Here is a 19,846-nt window from a genome sequence, read left to right on the forward strand (position 1 = left end):
CCTAAGACAAATCCCCTCATCTAAGCATTCTATATGCAAAAATCCCCAAGAACTAGTTTTTTGAGTGGACCTTCTCTGCTGGGCTAGCAGGTTGGAGGGTTGGGCAGCAGACTCTGTGCATCAGCACTGCATGCTCTTATGATTGGAAGTGACTGTGGAGATTGCATCACTCATTGAAACCCAGTATGAAGTCCATTCTATCTCTAAAAGGCCTCATAGTTCTATAGAGGGATGTTTTTTCTAGTCCTGACAGCAGCATAGCTGCACCTGATCTAGCAAACCAAGCTGGCACAAGAGGTGGATGCTCTAAACAGTATTCAGAAAGGATGGCTAGTGTGGGTCCAGCCTGCACTGCTGCAAGTCCTGCTAGCTTGGTCCAGAGATGGCTTGGTCACAGCTCACTCATGGATCTTTCCAATTTTCTGTGGTTTAAAGTGGGAACTGTAACTGCCAAACCAGGTGATGCAGCACTGAGGTGACAGATCCTGACTAACTGTGCTGGTGAATGCCTTACCTAAGAGCAGAGTCCTCCCTACTGCATAACATGATGTCACCCAAGGAAAGAGAAAACCAAAATGTAGAAACTGTTGAAATGTGATTTCAACAAAGTGCTGTGCATGTTTCACTGATGCTGTTGGCGTTGGTAATCCAACATTCTGGGTGACTTATAAGGAGTCTTTTCAGGGGCTAATATATTTTGCCAGTCTCAAAGGCGCTGATACATGAATATGATGGTATGTATACAAGTATACAAATAAGACTGGCTCAGATTTATTTACATTTGCCTTGGGATTCTGCCACTGGCTTCAGTGTAAGTCTAAAAAGGCTTAGGCCTTTCAAAAATCATCTGGGCTTCATTATTACAGTAAAAAACCAAATACAGCTGTAATTGTGTGAAATGTCTTCTTGCAAAATACCCAAAAAGGCCTGTAGGCACTCTCACTAAAATACAGAGAATGGAGACTATAAAAAAGATCACATGCCTCATCATATTGCCAGAGAAGGACAAATACCTTCACACCCAGGCACAACAACATCACAAAGCATCAAATTCTAAAGAAAACCCAAACTAAAGACAGGGAATATATAAACACTCACAATGAACTTCCTGAAGCCTTCCAAAAGAAGGAGTTAATAGGCTAGGAGCATTGTGCATTTATAATTTTTCTCTTGTTAAAAAAAAAAAAAAAAAATTCACCAGAGATATTAATAGCTGCTTCAATCATTTTTCATCTACAGTTGATTAGAGATACAAAAAAGTGAAATAGATACAATGAGGCGTGCTGTGAAAAAATATTAATTATTGCCCAGGAATAGCTGTAACTCTTGAATTTAAATTTCCTGTGCACATTTTTAAAGTTAGGCTCACACATACATCAGTACAAGCAAGCAGAAAGAACAGATGTTGTAAAAATGAAGACAGCCGTTTGAAAGTTAAATCCACCAATTTAAAAGCTTGATATTTTTGATGTGCTTTAAATGTTTTGAGTGTGTGTGTGTGAAAGCCTTCACTGCTTAAACTTCATTTTTATTAAGCAAATAATGTGCCTTATTTGTGCCAAGGACAGCAAGTTTGAAAATTCAACACTGGTAACTTTTCTGACTCAGAGAAATACATGAAGCCCTGAACCTCTACATTTCCATATTCTTACATGAATAGTCAGATACATATGACCTGTTCAGACCCTAGCTATGAGTTCAGTAACAGCTCTTCTTAATTATGAATGGTGACACAGAAACAGGAAATTCTGTCAAATCAAAGGCTTTTCAAACATTCAGTCTTTTAGGTTATCATGTCACAATAGCAGCTTATCCCAGCAAACTGATAAACAAAATAGTTCTTACTGGGCATACTCTTGCAATCATTGAATGAATTTGCTTTGTGCTGCCGCTGTTGTCTGTGAGTCTTTCTTTGAAGAAGAAGTAGATTTTGGCATCATTGGGGTCAGTGCCATCTGGGATAACATGAGCATCCACAAAAATAGGCTCTGAAACGAAAAAGTTTACCAAAAGGATGAAACCAAAAGATGTATCAGTATAAGCAACGACTGACTAGACTTTTACTGACTGCTTCAAGGAAGTGCTGAATATACCAAATATCAACAGGTAAGTTGCTCCTTGCTGGCAACCATATGTGTCCTCAAATTTAATTTCACAGCAAATTTTAGAGGAGCAATCCAGAAGCAATGGTATTACATTACTGCAGAGACTCAAACACTTTGAGGAAGAAAGAAGAATCAAGGTGTTATCTGGAGCACCTAAGGAAAGTCTCATTGAGACAAAACATAAAAGTAAGCTGGAAGAGCTTAGAAATATAACAAATAAGGTTCATGAATAAGAGAGGGAAACAATTTGTGTAACCCAGAAAAGGAAAGCAGGGTACGCAAATGCTTGAGCAGTGTTTGACTTCATATCAGAGGCTGGTAAACGTAATCAAGTGTACGTGCAAAACATTACAAAGGAGAATTAGGGAGAGAGAAAAATAATTTATAACCTTAACAGCAAGCATATTATAAACAGTACAGGAGCTCCCAAAATATCTTCTCTGACTGAAGGAAGAAGTGGCCTCTCTCCCTGCAGGAAGGCTTTGTCTTTTCAATAATCATGGAAGATTGTTTGTTCAGCTGAAGTGCAGTATAAAGTTTGAAAAAATTGGATGCAAAGGTTGAATGTCTGACAGAAAACTGTTTTTAGACTGCATCATTTTTCTGTTCACATAAGTCGATTCTCAATTAATACAACGAATGTCCTGACTCTGGCTCTAAAAGAACATGGAAATAAATTGTACTTCCAAGTATCTGTTTCAACAGGTAGATTTTCCAGAAATTGGGCAGTTTAAAATTTTCTTTTTCTCCAATTCATTTTAGGATGCACATGTTAAGGTGTGCAGGTAAGTGTAAGAATGTATAACAAACAGAAAAAAAAATTCAGAGAGCAGACATAGTTTCCCTTTCATAGTGAAATGAATTTGTGACTTAAGTCTCGTGATTTCACTGTAGTCACAGCCAGACAGGAATAATAAGTCACTATTTAAAAAGTCAAGACAAAACCACAGTAACTTCACTTCAACATACCTGAAGGCTTTTTAAAACCATAACTGCTGTGTTAGCTGCTCTATAACCTTTCACATCTACCCCTGCCCAGAGAGTTGACCACCATTTCAATTTAAATTGCTTTCATTGGAAGGAATCCTCTTTCCAGTAAAGAAAGGGAGAATTTTCACAGTGAAGCAAAGAGTTATGTGATTCCACTCATAAATGAGTTTTTCTACTGTGTTTAGATAACCTATTCCTCACCACTGAAGTAAGTGGCAATGATCCTCACTGACTGCTCTGATAGTGGAACACTCTTCTGCACACATTTCAAAAGCAAGTGGTGGTGAATCTTCTGCACAGAGATAGATCACCTTGAATTAACTGAAGCTGGTGGCTTAGAATCAACACTGACTTAAAGCAATATCTGATTCATTAGAAGTGAAGGCGCTTTTCTAGAAATCAGACTGTCTGACCAATTGCCATTGGAAAGGTTTTCATACACTTGTCCTCAAACAGCTGAGGTGGCCTAGGAGCTCAGTTCATGCAGGGATCCCTCTACATCTGTACATTGTCTACAGTTTGTATTTACACACATTTCTTCATGGTTCAACTTCACAAATTAAATTCAGAGACAAACTCTTTAAAAGGTAAGGTCTTTGTTTTAAGCAAAGGAAAGCAGAATCTCTGTGACACCCACTAAAACTCTGGTAAATTAAAGGCATCTCACCACTCAGCCACTTGGAGTTGTGCTGGTCAGTCCTCACTGCATTCCTCCTGGTCAGACTGCGAAAAATGGCCGCATCCGTCCCCATGAAATCAATATACATTCCTGAAAAAAGCTCTTCATCTGAAATGAATTGAAATGGAGGGAGAATTGTTATGGCTTTTGGCAAAACAAAAGTTTCTTTTAAATTCATCAGCTCTTTATTTACACAGGAGTCTATGCAGATAAATAGTGGGTCGTGGGAATGAGGTTTTCTCTGATTTACAAAGACTCAACCTAGAATGCAGGGGAGTAATCACATTTTTCGTAGAGACTTTATGGAACTGTATTATTAAATGTAACAGCAGAGCTGTGGCAAACCGTTCTTGATAGGAAGTTTAATTGCCCCATTTGCACTGCTGTGGACCACTGGAGAATAAGGCTAATACTTTATCAAAAATTATCACATACAATATCTTAAGTATGCACTTTAAAGAATTTTTTTTTTTTGTTACGGAAGTAATGAAGTGACTGGGTTGAATTTATTGCTGCTGTAAACTGGCACAACATCTATTGCAGTCAGTGGATCAGTGCCAATTTTTATCAGCAGCATTGTTACAGCTGCCCCAGGCAGCCTCAAGCCAACTTCAGTATTGCAGAGGCCAGACAATCATATTATTGAACTTGACTCAAAGTAATATGGAGCAATAGTTGTCCCCTTTTGTGTACTTGGTTCTAAGTATAGGGTCATTTATGCTTTAGCAGAACGAGACATGCAACTTGTACATTAACAGAACTATGAGGTTCTGCTCCCTGTGCAGGGCTGAAAACTCAGCCCATCAATCAGGATGTCTATCTGTGTTTGCTTGAGCCTATGTGTGTGCACAAACATATGTATATATAATTACAATTATAATTACATATACTATCATTTTCTACTCTGTGAATAACCGAGCAATTTCCGCTGACTAATGACAATGAAACCCCAGAGCAGAAAACAGTAGCTAAAATAAACTCCAGCTCTCAGAGTGGGAGCAGTGGCTGAATACATTCCAGTACAGCTGGGTCCTTTGATTGATGTTTTTGTCTGTACTCCTGGACTACCCACAGAGTGTGGTCAAGCTGGCAAGAGTCACAGGCTCAGAAATACTTGAGGCTATTTTCATGCTGCATGTGTGTTTGTGTGTGTGTGTTCATAATCAGCATGGAAGACTATTGAGAAGCTCATGAGAGAATCAAAACCCTGGAGACTTTGCTTTTCTGCTGCTAAGTGGAGCCTGAACTGAACCCTGGCAGGGCATCCAGCAGCCATTCTTCTGCTCTCACCTCTCCCCATGATGACAAGATTTGTACCCAGGGGATTTAACCAATGCATTTGCTGCATGCTGCTGAAGCATTTACTTCTGGAGCAGGTATTGACAGAATGATGTTAGACCTGTACAAATTTATAAGTGATTTTGTATATTTGCCTCCTTGCCTCAATCCAGCAGAACTTTATTTCTCATTATGAAACAAATTGGCTCAAAGAAATCAAGTTTATGGTTCTCACTAAATGTTATGTACAGTCCTGTGCATATATACATACATACACACTTCAGCAACAGTACTATACTATGTAATTTTAATCCTATTACATATCAACAGTATTACTTATGTCTTAAGCATTCCTAGTGTCTGTTTGCTAATCATGTATCAGAGGAGATCCACCAGTTCCACTTCCTTCTGCTAAAATCCTTAAATTCCACACAGTATTTAGTTTGCACAGCACAATGAGTTCACTCTACTTCACTTTGTTACTGGGGGGAATTACTGAATTGATGAGGTTTGTCTGCTTTTATAAATATCTTAGTCTTGGTGAGGAGAGAGAGACATGCATCCTGCACACTAGTAATGCCAAGCTGCTTCAAAGAACATTTTTCACTGCTTTGATGCAAACGCATCTCTGTACAATGGCAAACTGTACAAAGTTCAAATTTTTTTTTTATAGCACCACTTTCTTTTGAAGAGTGAATCATATTTCCTGTTATATTCTAGGCTAGTGAGCCCAAAATGGTCAAGAAATTGCACCTGTATTTAAAAAAGGGTATGTTTATTGTGGAAGAGTTAGCTGGTCTGGTGGTATTTACTATCTTCTGAAGCATCAAGAGAGAATTCCTCCTTCAGAAAGCTCAAAGGTGAGTCCAGTACATTGGCTCAGTCCCCTCATTACAACATGAGCTGAGTCCTAGAAAATGTTCATGTTTCTGGCACGGGTACTGAGGCTAAATTCATAAGAGATTAACATTTTTTAACTGACTGGACTTTGCAATAGGAAGTATAAAACCCAATCTAAGGACTCTTTTAAAAGGAATTTGACCTTTGTGGAATAATTTAAACCTTGTTGATGAACTATGTCATGAAAGATCAGTCAAACACTAGGGAAGATCTCCTTAGTCACATAATAGAAATCAAGGAAGATAAGAAAAAGTCTATTAAGATGAACAAAACTGCCATAGATCTACTGTAGAAAAAAATCAGTTTACTATACAAACAATAATTCAGAAACAATGTTTTTTAATGTTGCTATAGAAAACCCAGAAGGAACAAGGACAGGAAACAGTTGCTTCACCTCATAATAGCAGAATGGCAATGAGTAGCAGTGGCCTCATCTATCACTGACTTTGAACAAACATTTTCTTTACACAGTGAGTGTCTGTAAACACTGTTCCTAGATCATTGTTGAGATAAAGGTGTAAGTGCAGCCGAGGTTCAGAGAGATGTCTAGGTAGCATTTACCTTTTTTCTAAAGGTATTCAGTTCACGTATCTGTGAATAGATATACTTGTCCTTTGTACTAAATGTATTTGAAATAAGGAATCAAAAAAAACCCAAAACAACCCTCAAAAAACACCACCACCACCAAAAAAACCAAACCAAAAAAAAAAAAAAACAACCAAACAAAAAAAAAACCAACCCAAAAAAACCAAAACAAAACAAGGCAATTTATATTTCAAGCAGGTCATGTAGGACAGACTGTATCACACTTCTCTGAAGATCCGTAAGATTTTAAAGAAGATATCTGACAAAACATGTAATTGACTTCAGAGGAAGCTGAATGTCAGAAACACTGCACATTGTTCCCCTGTAAATCTTGGGTGAAATACGCAGTACCTGTGGGCAATAATTTTTATTTACTAAGAAAGCCTCTAAAATCTCTGCAACTGCTGTTCTCTTCATAGCCAAAAATACAGCAAGGAGCAGGCATATGCTGAAAAATCAGGGCTTTGGAACTGGAAGTGTGTCAACATACTGCAAATGTGAAAGGTTGGGTTACACTGAGTATATATTTCCAGCTCTTCCTGGTTGAAAAAGAAAAGTATCTTTTACAGATGACTTCGGCTGCACAAAGTGTAGGCCCCCTTTGAATTTTCTGATAGGTGTGCAACAAGCACAGCAGAAATCCTTTATTGTTTCACTTTCTGGCCTTTCACAAGGAAGAAAATAACAAAACTGGTTGTGTATAAAGCCAATTGAAGAATGAAGAGCTTTACAATAGTTGGTGGGCTCTACAGCAGTGATGACAACAAAAATGAAATTTAAAGCATCTGAAGTCTTCAGGCTTTCTTTCCCTGGCTACTCTGGGATTTTAAAAATAATTAAGTAAGACACAAGTGCTGTCTAGGATGAACAAGGTCAGAAACCATTCAGACACAAATGCTAGACAGGGTAATGCAAAGCTGAAACTATTCCTGGGAAAAAAATGTGTAATCTGGAAAAGGGAGAACCTTTTGTTTCCTGTGTCTCTCTCTCCCTTTCAATAACTTATTCCTGCACTTCATTTGTCCACCCACCTTAAGCTTCATACAAGTCTTGAAATACGGGTATACCCAACCCTTGTGCCCATCAGCCAGATAAAAGGCACTGCCCCTGGGAGGCTGAATTCTGTGTCCAGCTCCCTTGGAGTATTCCATCAACCCACCCTACACATGACCATGTGGGTTTAGACCTCAACAACCTGGGGTATCTTTACTTACTGATCATAACAGAGACCGTATTCACGTTAGGGTTGAAGGAACAGCGTCCCTTTCCTGATTCGCACTTGGAGTCGATCTTGAAGATTTGTTCCTGCAAAGCAGATTTGTGTGTCATTTCTCATGTCAGAAACCATTAGATCTAAGCTGATTTTTATGCCTGGCTGTTCACAGCATTAGCAATCCTCTATTAACAGTGCTCTGTTGGGCTCTTTTGCTGTACTATTGGTAGTTAACTCTTCTATTCAGAATTCCATCATCTTGTTAGATAACACTGACACATGGTTATTTTCAAGACTCTTGTTGTAAATTCAAGACACTGAATCAAAAAAATGTTCCCTCTGTCTCCCTTAAGGATAGCCTGACTGATCTCTGTGATAATATCTGTGGAGATTGCTTCTGTGGCTTTGATGTTATTTATTTTCTGAATATACTGGTGGATTTATGCCTGTCTAGGACATTATAATAAAGCTACTAGAACAGTAATACATATAAAATAAAAATCTCTTATGACAACTGTCATTAGATTATAGCATAAATCATTTGGTCTTTACTGAGCTATCAGGCCTCCAAAAATCCCCAAATGACACTTATTTTCTTCAATACCATCTCTTGGATTATGTGTAGAGCTCCAAATCCACAGTGATAAATTAATTATCTATACCTCTTACCATAGCCTGAAATCTCCTGATTATTTTTTTTTTTGTAGTGAAATCATGGTACAGGGATTAATTTATATGTTATGAACTTTATGAATAGGCAACACATTTAGCAAAGGAGAAGCAATTCGGACTACAGCTTAAAATACAAACAATCTGAGTATCTTTAGAAAATCTGCCCATGTTGGTGCAACTCTTCACTTCTTGGTTCCCAGCAATATCAGCACAGTGTGCTCAGCAAGAAGTGCATCGGGTCCAAGCTCATTCCTAAAAAACTGCAGTCAGCAATGGCAGATACACTGAGCCAACACACACTGAATACCAAACAACTTGTTCTTAGCCTCCTACAACAAACTTCCAGTCCTCAATAAAAAGCCAAAAGGCACAATTGGAAGAAAAAAAAAAAAAAAAAAAAAAAAGAAAAAAAGAAAAAAAAAAAAAAACAGCAAATAATCAAACTTACACATTTCAAAAGAAAAACACAGCAGACAAAAATTCAAAATAAAGGTTTCTGTGAGGTAGATGCCAAAAATTAGTTATTTGAGAAAGGATAGCAAAGTCCTTGTATTCCTTTTAACAGTTAATGTAAATTACAGGGGAGTGGAGATGCCACACAAGTCCCTAAAAAGCCATTTGGCACCAGAGAATTGAAGATTACACCAAGCTCAAATGCACAGCTGCAGCAGGAAGTTTTCATATCATTATCCCCTCTCTTTTCCCCCTCTTCTGTTTTGCCTAATTGAATCTCAGAGATCTTATCTATTGTTTCAGCAATAAGCTCTCTAAACAATGTTAAAACATAAGCATGAAGTTTCTAATGTGATCTTGGGTGGTTTCTTTGTTGTTTTTTTACTTCTAGATTATATGCAGCTTGGTTCTAATCCATATTTATATATTAAACCACTATTTACCAATTCAAAATGCCCATTACTCTTCCATAAAGCTAGCTCCAGGATTACACTTGATTTTCATATATATTAAACTGCTATTTAGTCTATAATTATTTCACATAGGGATTATATTTCCTTCTGTTTGCATTTACTTTGACATTAGAATACATTTGGGTGACTAAGGGAGTAATTACCAAAGACCAAAGTACCAAGCGTGCCAAGGAAGAAAATTAATTGTTTTATAACTTCTGTTTCAGGGAAAAGGTCAAAATTTTGCCTCATCAATGAAACCCCCATTTTTTGTGAGCTTATATGGAATCCTGGAGAGAGAAGAGCAGAACAGGTCCAGTTCCTATGATTGTTGGATATGACTCTGTCAGGCTTTGTAGCTTCTAGAGAAAAACAGATGTGTTCTGTAAAATATTCATTTTGCACGTGCATAAACAACCCTTTTGTGCTTTGAAAACTGTACCAAATTGAAGGTGAAATGATAAAAGCAGAGGAAAAAATGAATTTTCACTATTCCCATCAGCACTATACAGTTCCTCATTCTGCTCTATCAATTAGTCATGCACAGATATATGCAATGAGTTCAGAAGGAAATGCTTGGGTTTAAACTGTTATGCTATTGTTGGCCTGTATAGTGATGGCTTTGAGAATGAAGTGCCTACAGTCAAGTGTCTCACAGACTCCAGACGTCTGAAACAGCAGTTTATTTAATCAATTGATCACAGGCATGCAGCTATACAGACAGGCTAAGCAAAGATGGTTCTGCTTTTCCAAGTCATGTATCTTTACTTTTCGTTTAAGAAATTTAACATCTTGCATCATCTGGAGATGTCATTTCCTGCCCTCCTCTCTGTCCCAATCTCATTTACAAACAGTCTAAAATAATGAGATTCAATCTCCTCTGGGCTGCAATACCAGTACTTAAGATGATAAAGAGTATTACATTAATTAAAGACAAATGAGATCAGCGTTCATGTTTTAAATGATTTTTCAAGAAATAGAATAATGCTGGGGAAAGGTGACCTCTGCTTCAAAATACATCAAAATAAGCTAATGTAGAATTTTTTAACCACAAGGATGGATTTACTTACTTAGTTCTGCTTGCTTCTGCTTTTAAATCCAGGCCTACAATCTCTACTTTTAGATAATTTAATAGGACTGAAAGTGCAGTGATTCTGAGTGCATGCTCTGTTAAGGAAGCTGGAGCCAGGTAGAGATCTACCAAAAGTCACTGAGATCACATCATGCATGACCTGGAGAACCACTGACTAATCACCTCCCTGGCAACCTCTGCAGCACTCTGGGGCCTCAGCCAGGATTCCCATCCCACTCCCAATTAAATCAGTGATGAATTTTTCAGTGTCTTCCTGAGAAGCCAGCCCAGCTTTTAAAGCTGCCCTCACATGGCAAAGCTCCAGGTAGCACGCTCTGATCTTCCTTCCCAACACATCTGCTTCCACATTGTTCTGGAAAATATACTGCACACCCCTGTGCCTGCAGACATGAATCTGACCCAAAAGCTACTGAGGTGCTGCCTCCTGCTTAAGTGCCTTTCCTTTTCCTTCTGGTTGCTTAATTTATTACCTATTATATTTGCACATAAACAAACATTTCACTTTCAAATCAGGAAACTTGGACCATATACTTCTGAAACATCTGGTACTTATACTGAAAAAAAAAAAAAACAACAAACAGTGAAACTGAATATAGAAAATCTGGAGACCTATCTAGAAAAAATAAGATCTTACAGTGAAGAAAAACTTACCAACTTCATCTGGGCACCATCTAGTGGGGCAAAACTTGTGCAGTAGATAAAGTTCCTGTACTGGGATTGCATCTAGATGGTGTTAAACTGAATTCCAGAAAACCTAACCTGAATAGTTAGCCAAATCAAGGGCTTCTCCAGGGAAGCAGTAACACATGGAAGTAATAAAAAGAAGACTTTGTATTTTACTTTCATCTAACTGGCTATTTTCTTTCAAGTATTTCTTGGGCATTTTTCCACCAAATGGTAGGAATGAATTCACCAGACAACATCAAATAAAAAGTAGTATCAAATACCAGCATTTGGTATGACTATGGAATTTTGGACAACCATCATATTTGAGGCATGGCTTTTTTGATCATGGCTTTGCTTCTAGCTGCTATAAGGTCAGAAAACTACAGACCTTTGCTCTTCTGCTATTTAACATTGGTGAAGGAACCTGAAGGGACCACTGATTTTTGCATTTTCAAAACTTTGAGCTCTTGCATCACACCAGTAGGACAGACCACGAAAGGAGTGCTGATACAGGTTAGCATGTGGTCACAGTCTTATAAACTATGTGCGGATGTATCAATCTCTGAGGCTCCAGCCTTTGCAGGGAAGTGGCTAAAATTAATTGAGCGAGGCTGCACTTAAGAGGTGTTTTGTAAAGCAAAAGGTTTAATAAGGAAAAATAACAAAATAACAAACATTACAGAAAACAAATGATAAGCCATGCACAGCTGTCTGAGAAAACCTCTAACACCCTGCTAAGACACTCAAAAAAACCCCTTTACTTCCTTTGTGCGTTTTCTTAAATACTGAATGTTTTAGGAGGGGCAATTTGCTTGCTGGCCAATAAGATCACCAAGAGGCTTTGAGTTACACTCTCAGAGCCCAATTCATGCTCTTGTGCTGGTACTGAGCCAATTACATAAGAGAAAAACACAGAATTTTCTACTTAAACTTCCTGAAATGTCTAAAGGTAAACTGAAACTCTTTCCCTATTTGAACACACCTGTTGGTGATGTGGGGAATGCATCACTACAGAGTGGGTAGGATGAAGAGGGAGTTATCTCAGCTCCTGTTGACATAGACGCAGACGGGGCTGAAGGCGCCGGAGCCGCAGACGTACAGGTTTCAGTTTACCTTTAGACATTCCTAAAACATCTAAAAGTAAACTGAAACTCTTTCCCTATTTGGAAACACCTGCTGGGGGTGTGGAGAATGGATCACTATGGAGTGTGTAGTTACCTCAGACCTGCGTCCCCTGTTGACATAGACGCAGACGGGGCTGAAGGCGCCGGAGCCGCAGACGTACAGGTGGGTGCGGTTGTAGGGCTGGATCACACGCACGAAATTCCCACAGCCGTGCTGCACAAAACACAGGCAACGGTCACTCCACAGGGGAAAGTGCCATGATATGTTGGGAACTCCAGGGAATAGACATGACATATAATCTTAATAGCATCATGAAAACAGCTAGTGAGTTTGTCAGTCTCTGAATTTGGACAGCTGTTTATTTTCATGTAGTTTTTGCTGCTCTGGGAACTGGGCTCTCTCTGATTAAGCATCACAGATGAGTTACAGAGGAGACCACGCTCCTCTATAACTTCTAAGCTTTCCCACTTCCACCCAGAAATCCAGTTTTCATTCACACATTTCTCTTGCATGAGAAGAAGCAGGACCTCTACACCAAACCAAGGTGCAACCTTAGGAAGTTTCCTTAAGGACATCTCTGAAACAGTCTCTTCTTCCCCCCGATTTGTTCAACATAAATGGAGATAATTAAAAAGAAAGCAAGTCCAAATATCAGAATTTGCTATTTGTATAAACAATTTCTTTCCGAAACTTTAAATTGAGGTTTGCAGTCAATTGTTGCTTTGTTTTGAAGACCTGCAGTAACATCATCAAATCAGCATGAAAATTAAAACAGAATGTTAAGGGCCACACAGTTCATAGTATTGGATTTACAGGTTTTTCCTTCCCTTTTTTCTCTAACCCTTTCATTTTTACCATGATCAAGTGTTAATGCAATTTAGGTTGAAAATAGATTTTTTTAATGAATATTTTTTCTTACCCAGATCCCAGAAGTGCTTTCATATTGAATCATTCAAGCCTGAACCATGAGAGTGAGAACTGCATATGGTTTATGAACACAAGGTTGGAAACTGTGCCATCAGACATCTTCATGAAAATCAGAAGAGTTAATCCTTGCTTAGCAGACTGCACAGGTTTATTTACTTTTAAAGGCATTCACATTTTTTGGTTCGGCAGGAGCCAGCACCATACAGCATCATCTGAAAACTGGGGCACAACTGGGGTCTTCAGACAGTGGGCATCCCACATCTTAACAGTGCACTCCTGGGGGAGCAGCCAGCCAGAGAACTTCCCCACTCCAAAGAGCAGCTCAACAGGCTGTTCAGCATCACCCCAGGCCATATCTGGAAAAGTACTATTACCTAGTTTGATTAGCAACACCCAAAAAAGGCGAGGAAATGGACACTGCAAATCTCCCATCTGTCAGAGTCTGGAGGTGCACTCTGTTTACATCGCCTGATTTTTCAGAATTTAACTTCATAGATTGGCTTGCAAAGCATTTCAAAAGAAAAACAAACACTTCTTTCATTTTGCTTTGGCTGCACTCAAGGTGCTCTTACTTTATTGCCAAGTACCTAATTTGTGTGTACGTGTGCATGTGGATTGTAACTTACCGTAGGATCCTTGCCAGCCATTTTGCACTCTTCAACTTTGTTTGCTGATGCTGGCCAGAAAATCTGTAAGGAAAGAAGTATTGTTCAAGTAGTATATTTATCAAATAGTTAAAAAAAAATTCAATACCTAACTTACACTAATAGATTAATATTTATAGATATACACTTTATATAATTTACACTATAAGGAAAAAGAGGATTTTTGTTGATAAATAGAACTGTCTTAGCATGCACTAAACAAAATCAAGGTCCAAGTTTTTGGCTGATATGTATTAAGTTTATTACATATTTTAAGCAAGTTAATTTCTTTAGATTTGTTTCTTCTAAATAAGAAAGACTTTTCACCACTATTGCCTAAATTACTACTCATCTTTACTTTTTCACTTTCATTGAACTTGGAGAAATTATTTACAGCAGAAATCAGAAGACTTAAATATTGAAAGAAGGGCTCTTGTAACAATTTTTCAATTTTAGCATTAAAGGTTTGGCTAGATTACGATAAAACCTTCTTGAAATCTCAAGATTGTGCATTGATTTCTTTCAGACAGTTTTCCAAGAAATACCACACTGTCTGAATGTTTCTCCGTTTATCTCAAACTGTAAATATTTTGAGCTTCTTCCATTATTTATTTTGATTTTGAAACAGGAAAGACAACCATTACAAATTTATCCCTAGAAATCTAGTAAGTGATGAAGCCTGATAACATTTAGCCTCGAGATAACATAAACAGTATCATTATAGATCACTGTGTATATATGTACACACAAATATAAATGTAGAATATGTATATAGGATTTCTACAGATACATAGGATCAGCAAAGTGAATCTATTGTTAAAATAAATAAACAAATGGAAGACTGAAGCACAGCTTCACTCTGAGCCTAATACTGAGTGATCACATTCACTGCCAGAAGGTTTTGTGTGTTTTTCCTTTCCTTTGTTGATTTTTTTTTTTTTTAATTCTTGTTTCTCCAGGCCTTCACGAGCTGTTGAAAAGCCTCACAGCTTTATACTGCAGAAAATATTCCATGTAAGAGAGGCCCTCCTATCTAACCAAACTCAGCACAGGATCAAAGCCAACCTGCCAAGGACAGGAGGGAGTGTTCCATGCTGGGGCACAGCCTCTGCCAGACCAAGATGGCTTGATCACTGTGAGACAGAAATCAGCAAAAGGTCACAGAAGGTATTTCAGATCCTAGAGGGCAGCCCCATTTCAGAGAGAGATTTGGGTACCATTAGGAGGAGGGAAGGATGCGTTCACACTGTTGAACGAGAGACATTTAATTGTGTAAGTTAGAATGACCCTCCCCGGGCTCCCTGAACAATAAATTCAGGTGGACAGGCATGTCTAGAGGGTGATTCAGAGCAAAGTCTAATTTAACTGTGCTCAATCAGTCTCTGGCAGGGCCCCCTCTCTCCCCTGACACATTAAAAGCTTTGTCTCTTAAGGACGGCATTTATCTTCCCTGCTGCAAACTGGGTATCACTGCCCCTCAGTCCTTCTAGGGTACAGTAATAAACCCCACAGATTAAAGGACTGGATGGATTTGGTGGAACAAGGCCTTTGTGGTGCACTTGCAGGCAGGGTAGTAGCTGTGATAGTCTAAAGACAGGCAAGACAAAGTCTGTAGACAGGTAACAGCTCAACAGCCAAACTCTGGGAACACAAGTACTTCTGCAGGTCATCTATTTCAAAAGCAGATAGGCTGAATTTCAACTGGCTTTGGAGACAAGAGAGAAAGCACTTGATAATGCTATTATTTTCACACAGAGGTCAGCTAAGTAGTGTTTGGTGAGGGAACACAAAGTCCTTGGGAAACACCATCTCAGTAAGTGAGAGAAGGCAGAAAGGGGTAGTGTCAAGGGATAGATGTGGGTCATGGCACCCAAAAACCCCAAATAAGGTGTCTCAGCTACCCAGCTGAAGGGCAAAGGCTGAACAGAAATAACAAGAGATTGGAAAATAGTTCAATGCTTAAGGTCTAGAGCACAAAACATAAAAAAACCCAGTATAAGGTTAAGGACAACTCTGTCCTGCACTTTTCCCATATGGCCTGAGAATGATAGTGTGTATATTATTCTTCCTTGAGGATTCATCTAAAAGTACATCTGTGAACTATCTTATCTTGGAGAGAGGTGGAAAGTGTCAAACCACACAGATTTTCCTTGTGAGGCCAGGCCAAGCAGAATATTGCTCCAAAATTAGTGAATAGATCAGTTTTAAACAGTGTTTGAGGAACAGCTGATAGCTTCATGTGCATTACACACAAAACAAGGACTATAAATTCAGTAAGTTGTGGGCATGGACTTTCATGCAAAATAATCAAACATTACATTTTTTGTCTTAAAAGGAAAGGCATGGAGTAAAGCAACCTCAGCTTCTCAAAATAAAACTTGAACTTACACTGAGAGGGTCTTGGCTTATATTGTTAATATTCAGAGACAGAATATGATCTTTACTCCCCACGTAGATCCGATCCTGATCTTCATCCATCAATAATATCCTGTAATCCAGGGGGCTGTGGGATATCCTGTGATACTCAGAGGTCTTAGTTTCTTGCAGCTCTGAAATAGTAAAGACAGTAGCATAGTAAAGCAGTTCAATCACATTTCTTGCTTCTCAACTGCATTTCTTTCTAAATAAAGACATCTTTAGATGCAAAAGGGGTCAGAGAGAGAAGAAAACAACATCATTGGACACTCGATAATAATACAATGGCTGAGGTAAAATGAATTTTCTCTTCCCAGTTTGAATACAGTTATTTTGTACATTAAGTAGAGAGACATAGCTCATAAAAATCAGGCAGTGCTGTTAGTCATTCATCTAATTAATTCTTATTTTAATGGATATTATTATTTACAGCTTTGGCTTTTAAGGAAGATAATTTATTAAATTAATCAATGTGTTCAATACATTTTGAAGTTTATGACTGCAGAAAATCCACAAGATCAATAAGAACTACATAAGAACATTTTACTTCCTTTTCCTAACAGGGGGCTTCACTAACAATAGGTTTTTATCATTTTCAAGGTGAAATTTCACTTTGTTATTCATCACCATGTGTGACTTACTTAAAAGAAAAACAAAATTATTCAGTCAAGCCTAAATGTGTCTGTTCATTCAGTTGTCTGTTTACGGGTTTGGACCAAACTAACAGAACTGTAGAAGGAGCTCTATTTTTCTACATAAAACTTTCTCCAACAAAGTGAAGTGAAAACATCCTTTGATCTCAGCAATGCAGGATCAGGCCTGTTACAGGAATAGCATAAGCAACTGCAATATAAGTATTACTTGCTGCCCTCAAGAAAGCTCAGCCTTCCCATCTTTGCTTGGCCAATATATTTTGGCCCCCAGTGAGATTGTTTTACTTTTCAGTAATAACAGAAGGGATTTTTCTCAGAAGCTGAGAGTGGAAAAATAAAACCTTTATAATCAATTTGTCTTTGTTAAAACATTTAACATATAATTATGCTTTCTTTCTTTAAGAATATTAGGATTGAATTGTGTTCCCTGTGACTCAGGATGGCAAATACACAGTACTCATGAGAATGAAGCTCTGCTGTAATGCATATTCATAAACATAAGATCTGAGGCCACAGTTCATAGTTGCAAACTTTGTCTGGGACAATATGGCTTGTCACTTTTGCTAAAGGTTTTTTAAAAGCAAAGTTTTTTGCTCACTCATTCCCTATGGAAAAAAAGTAAATGTCTTATACAAAATTAGTTGTCTAAAGCTATTGATATTTATAAAGAAAAAACCCTCTCAAAAAAGAAGTATTTCTGCACATGTGCTCTATTAAAAAAAAAAAAAAAAAGCACCAAAAGAAGAGTGCCTAAAGTATGTACCTTCTGCAAAACATATATTTAGCTGAAAGCATTTTTTTTAATTACTTGGAGAGTAATTTTTAATATCAGGCAAAAGTTGAAGTCCTAGGATTCATACCTGTCTAGTAGAGAACTAATGATTGAAAAAAACACTTATCAGAATATAATTTGCATTGATAAATATGATACATAACTTCAATTATTTTTTAATCATTGTTAACTAGTTTTATAGGAAGATGAAAAATATTCTCAGTTCCTGAATGATAATTGTGTTTTGATTAATTTAGATGTGTGACAGCTTTCAGGATCTGACTGCATTTATTTATGGTAATATTAAAAAAAAACCCCCTCAAATAATATTTATCTTGTCCCTTGACAATAGATAAACTTACAATCAGGATTTAAAAATCTTAATTTACAACCTTACATGCTTAAAAACTGGAAAAAGAACTTGTTAAATATATATTAAAATTGTTCACAGTACTTTCAGAAGTCTTTCTTTAGTGCTTCAAAAATCACCTGTTTCACTTCACTTTAAAAAAATCCTCCCTGCAAGCTTTTATCCAGGATTGTCCCAGGCACCTGGGAGACTCACCAGCACAGTGCCATTAACACCCAGGACCTTTGGCCACTCTGAAATTCTCACAACCAGCTTCAGACACATATGCTCATTCCTTTTCCTGGGCATTATTAACTTTACCATAACATTTGGCAGCTGTAAGGTGAAAGTGAACCCTCTCCTAACTGTACATTTGATATACCAGGAAAGCACAGATAAACTGGGAGGGTTTCCCACACAGCACTGGGTGAACCTGAGCAGTGATTGCACAACATAATATCCCTCCTTACTGCCTCACTGACTGACAGTGAAAACACCATGGCTGATGTAAAAGATAATCCTGATCATGATGATTGCTTTTAAACAAGAGACACAAATAGCAACAGATTTCCACAACTTTCATTTATCAAAATCCATTATTTTCTTGGAATTTTAACCTCTTTGAAATGGTATTATTCTTTCCAAGGCTCCCGAAGGGTGATCTGCCTCCATCGAGCTGCTGATGATATCAACACGTTATGTCAGACTATGGAAACTCAATACCATTCATAAGAGGAAGGAAAGCTGTGAAACAAATAGTCTCACACTGATTTATTAGTTTTATTTCTTTTAGTGCTGAACCTTATAGCTTATTACACTCTCTGGGCTATTCAACCAAGTAGGGAGAGAATTTATAACTAATCAAATTTTATTTTCATTCAACAATATTTACCACACAATCACAAAAGGAAATTTGATTTTTTAAAGATTTAGTATCTGGATGTTGTTGCTGGGAGAAAGCAGTGGCTGCAAAGATGCTGTGTGATTTTTCATATTCCCTTTCATCTCTCTCAAACAAAAGTTTTAGCCAGAAAATGAAGTAGACATTTACTGACATTCAGAGCAGTTCTATTCCATGATTTGAGAATTTACCAAACACTGAAAGCAGCAAACCTATATGGAGGATGATGCTACAGACAGCTCTCTGAATACCAGAATATAGATATATTTTTAACAATAAAACAATATACAAGTAACCTTCATCCTTAATGATACAAAAATAATCTTTGCTCATAGTTTTTCTTCCTCAGCTGGTGAATTTCACCTTTCCTCAGGGATAAAACCAATACTAATTTGATCCCTGCTGTAAGAAATCTGATCTTAGAGGAAAGGCTGTTTTAACAAAACAACAAAAGCTTCAGTGAGTTTTCTTTTCACAATTACACTTATTATTGAACTGCACATTTTGGAAATCCCAATGACTGGGAGTTTTCTCTGTACACAGCTTACTGAAAATTAGACAGTTTAAATCCTACTCTTTAATTATCCTTCTAATCCACCACAAAAAAGAGTATTTTTTTAGAAGTCGTGTCCTCACAGAAGAAATAACAAAATATATTTGCAATGTCTATTAGTGTCATCACAAAAGCCTTTGGAACAAACCTAAATATGCTGGCCTGAACAAAACAATTTCAGCTATTAGAGGCAGGGTATCCAGGGAGGTGTAGTTATCTCACACAGTCTATTATAACCAAATTGTCCATCCTGCAAAAGGATAAATGAGCTAGATCCATCAGATAGTCTTCTGAATGTCTTATTTAATCATTCAACCTCAAACTTTCACCACCCCTTAACTCAAATTCACTGGCAGCATAATGTTGAAAACAGCCTGACTCCCAGATTAAGGAATATAATAATCTCTAATACGTAGAGGCA

General features: G+C 37.7%; 1 protein-coding gene across 1 annotated transcript in view; it reads right to left on the reverse strand.

Annotated features, from left to right (window-relative positions):
• SEMA3C (semaphorin 3C) overlaps nt 1–19,846 on the reverse strand; it is a 116,341-nt gene that overhangs the window by 34,170 nt on the left and 62,325 nt on the right. The window contains exons 3-8 of the mRNA XM_083859286.1: nt 16,171–16,331; nt 13,765–13,827; nt 12,305–12,424; nt 7,752–7,842; nt 3,763–3,882; nt 1,846–1,988 (exon numbers count right to left, since the gene is read on the reverse strand). Of these exons, the coding sequence (XP_083715412.1) occupies nt 1,846–1,988; nt 3,763–3,882; nt 7,752–7,842; nt 12,305–12,424; nt 13,765–13,827; nt 16,171–16,331 (698 nt within the window). The remainder of the gene's footprint in view (nt 1–1,845; nt 1,989–3,762; nt 3,883–7,751; nt 7,843–12,304; nt 12,425–13,764; nt 13,828–16,170; nt 16,332–19,846) is intronic.

Source organism: Zosterops lateralis, assembly GCF_965231275.1.
Source record: "Zosterops lateralis genome assembly, chromosome: 4".
Lineage (NCBI taxonomy): Eukaryota > Metazoa > Chordata > Aves > Passeriformes > Zosteropidae > Zosterops > Zosterops lateralis.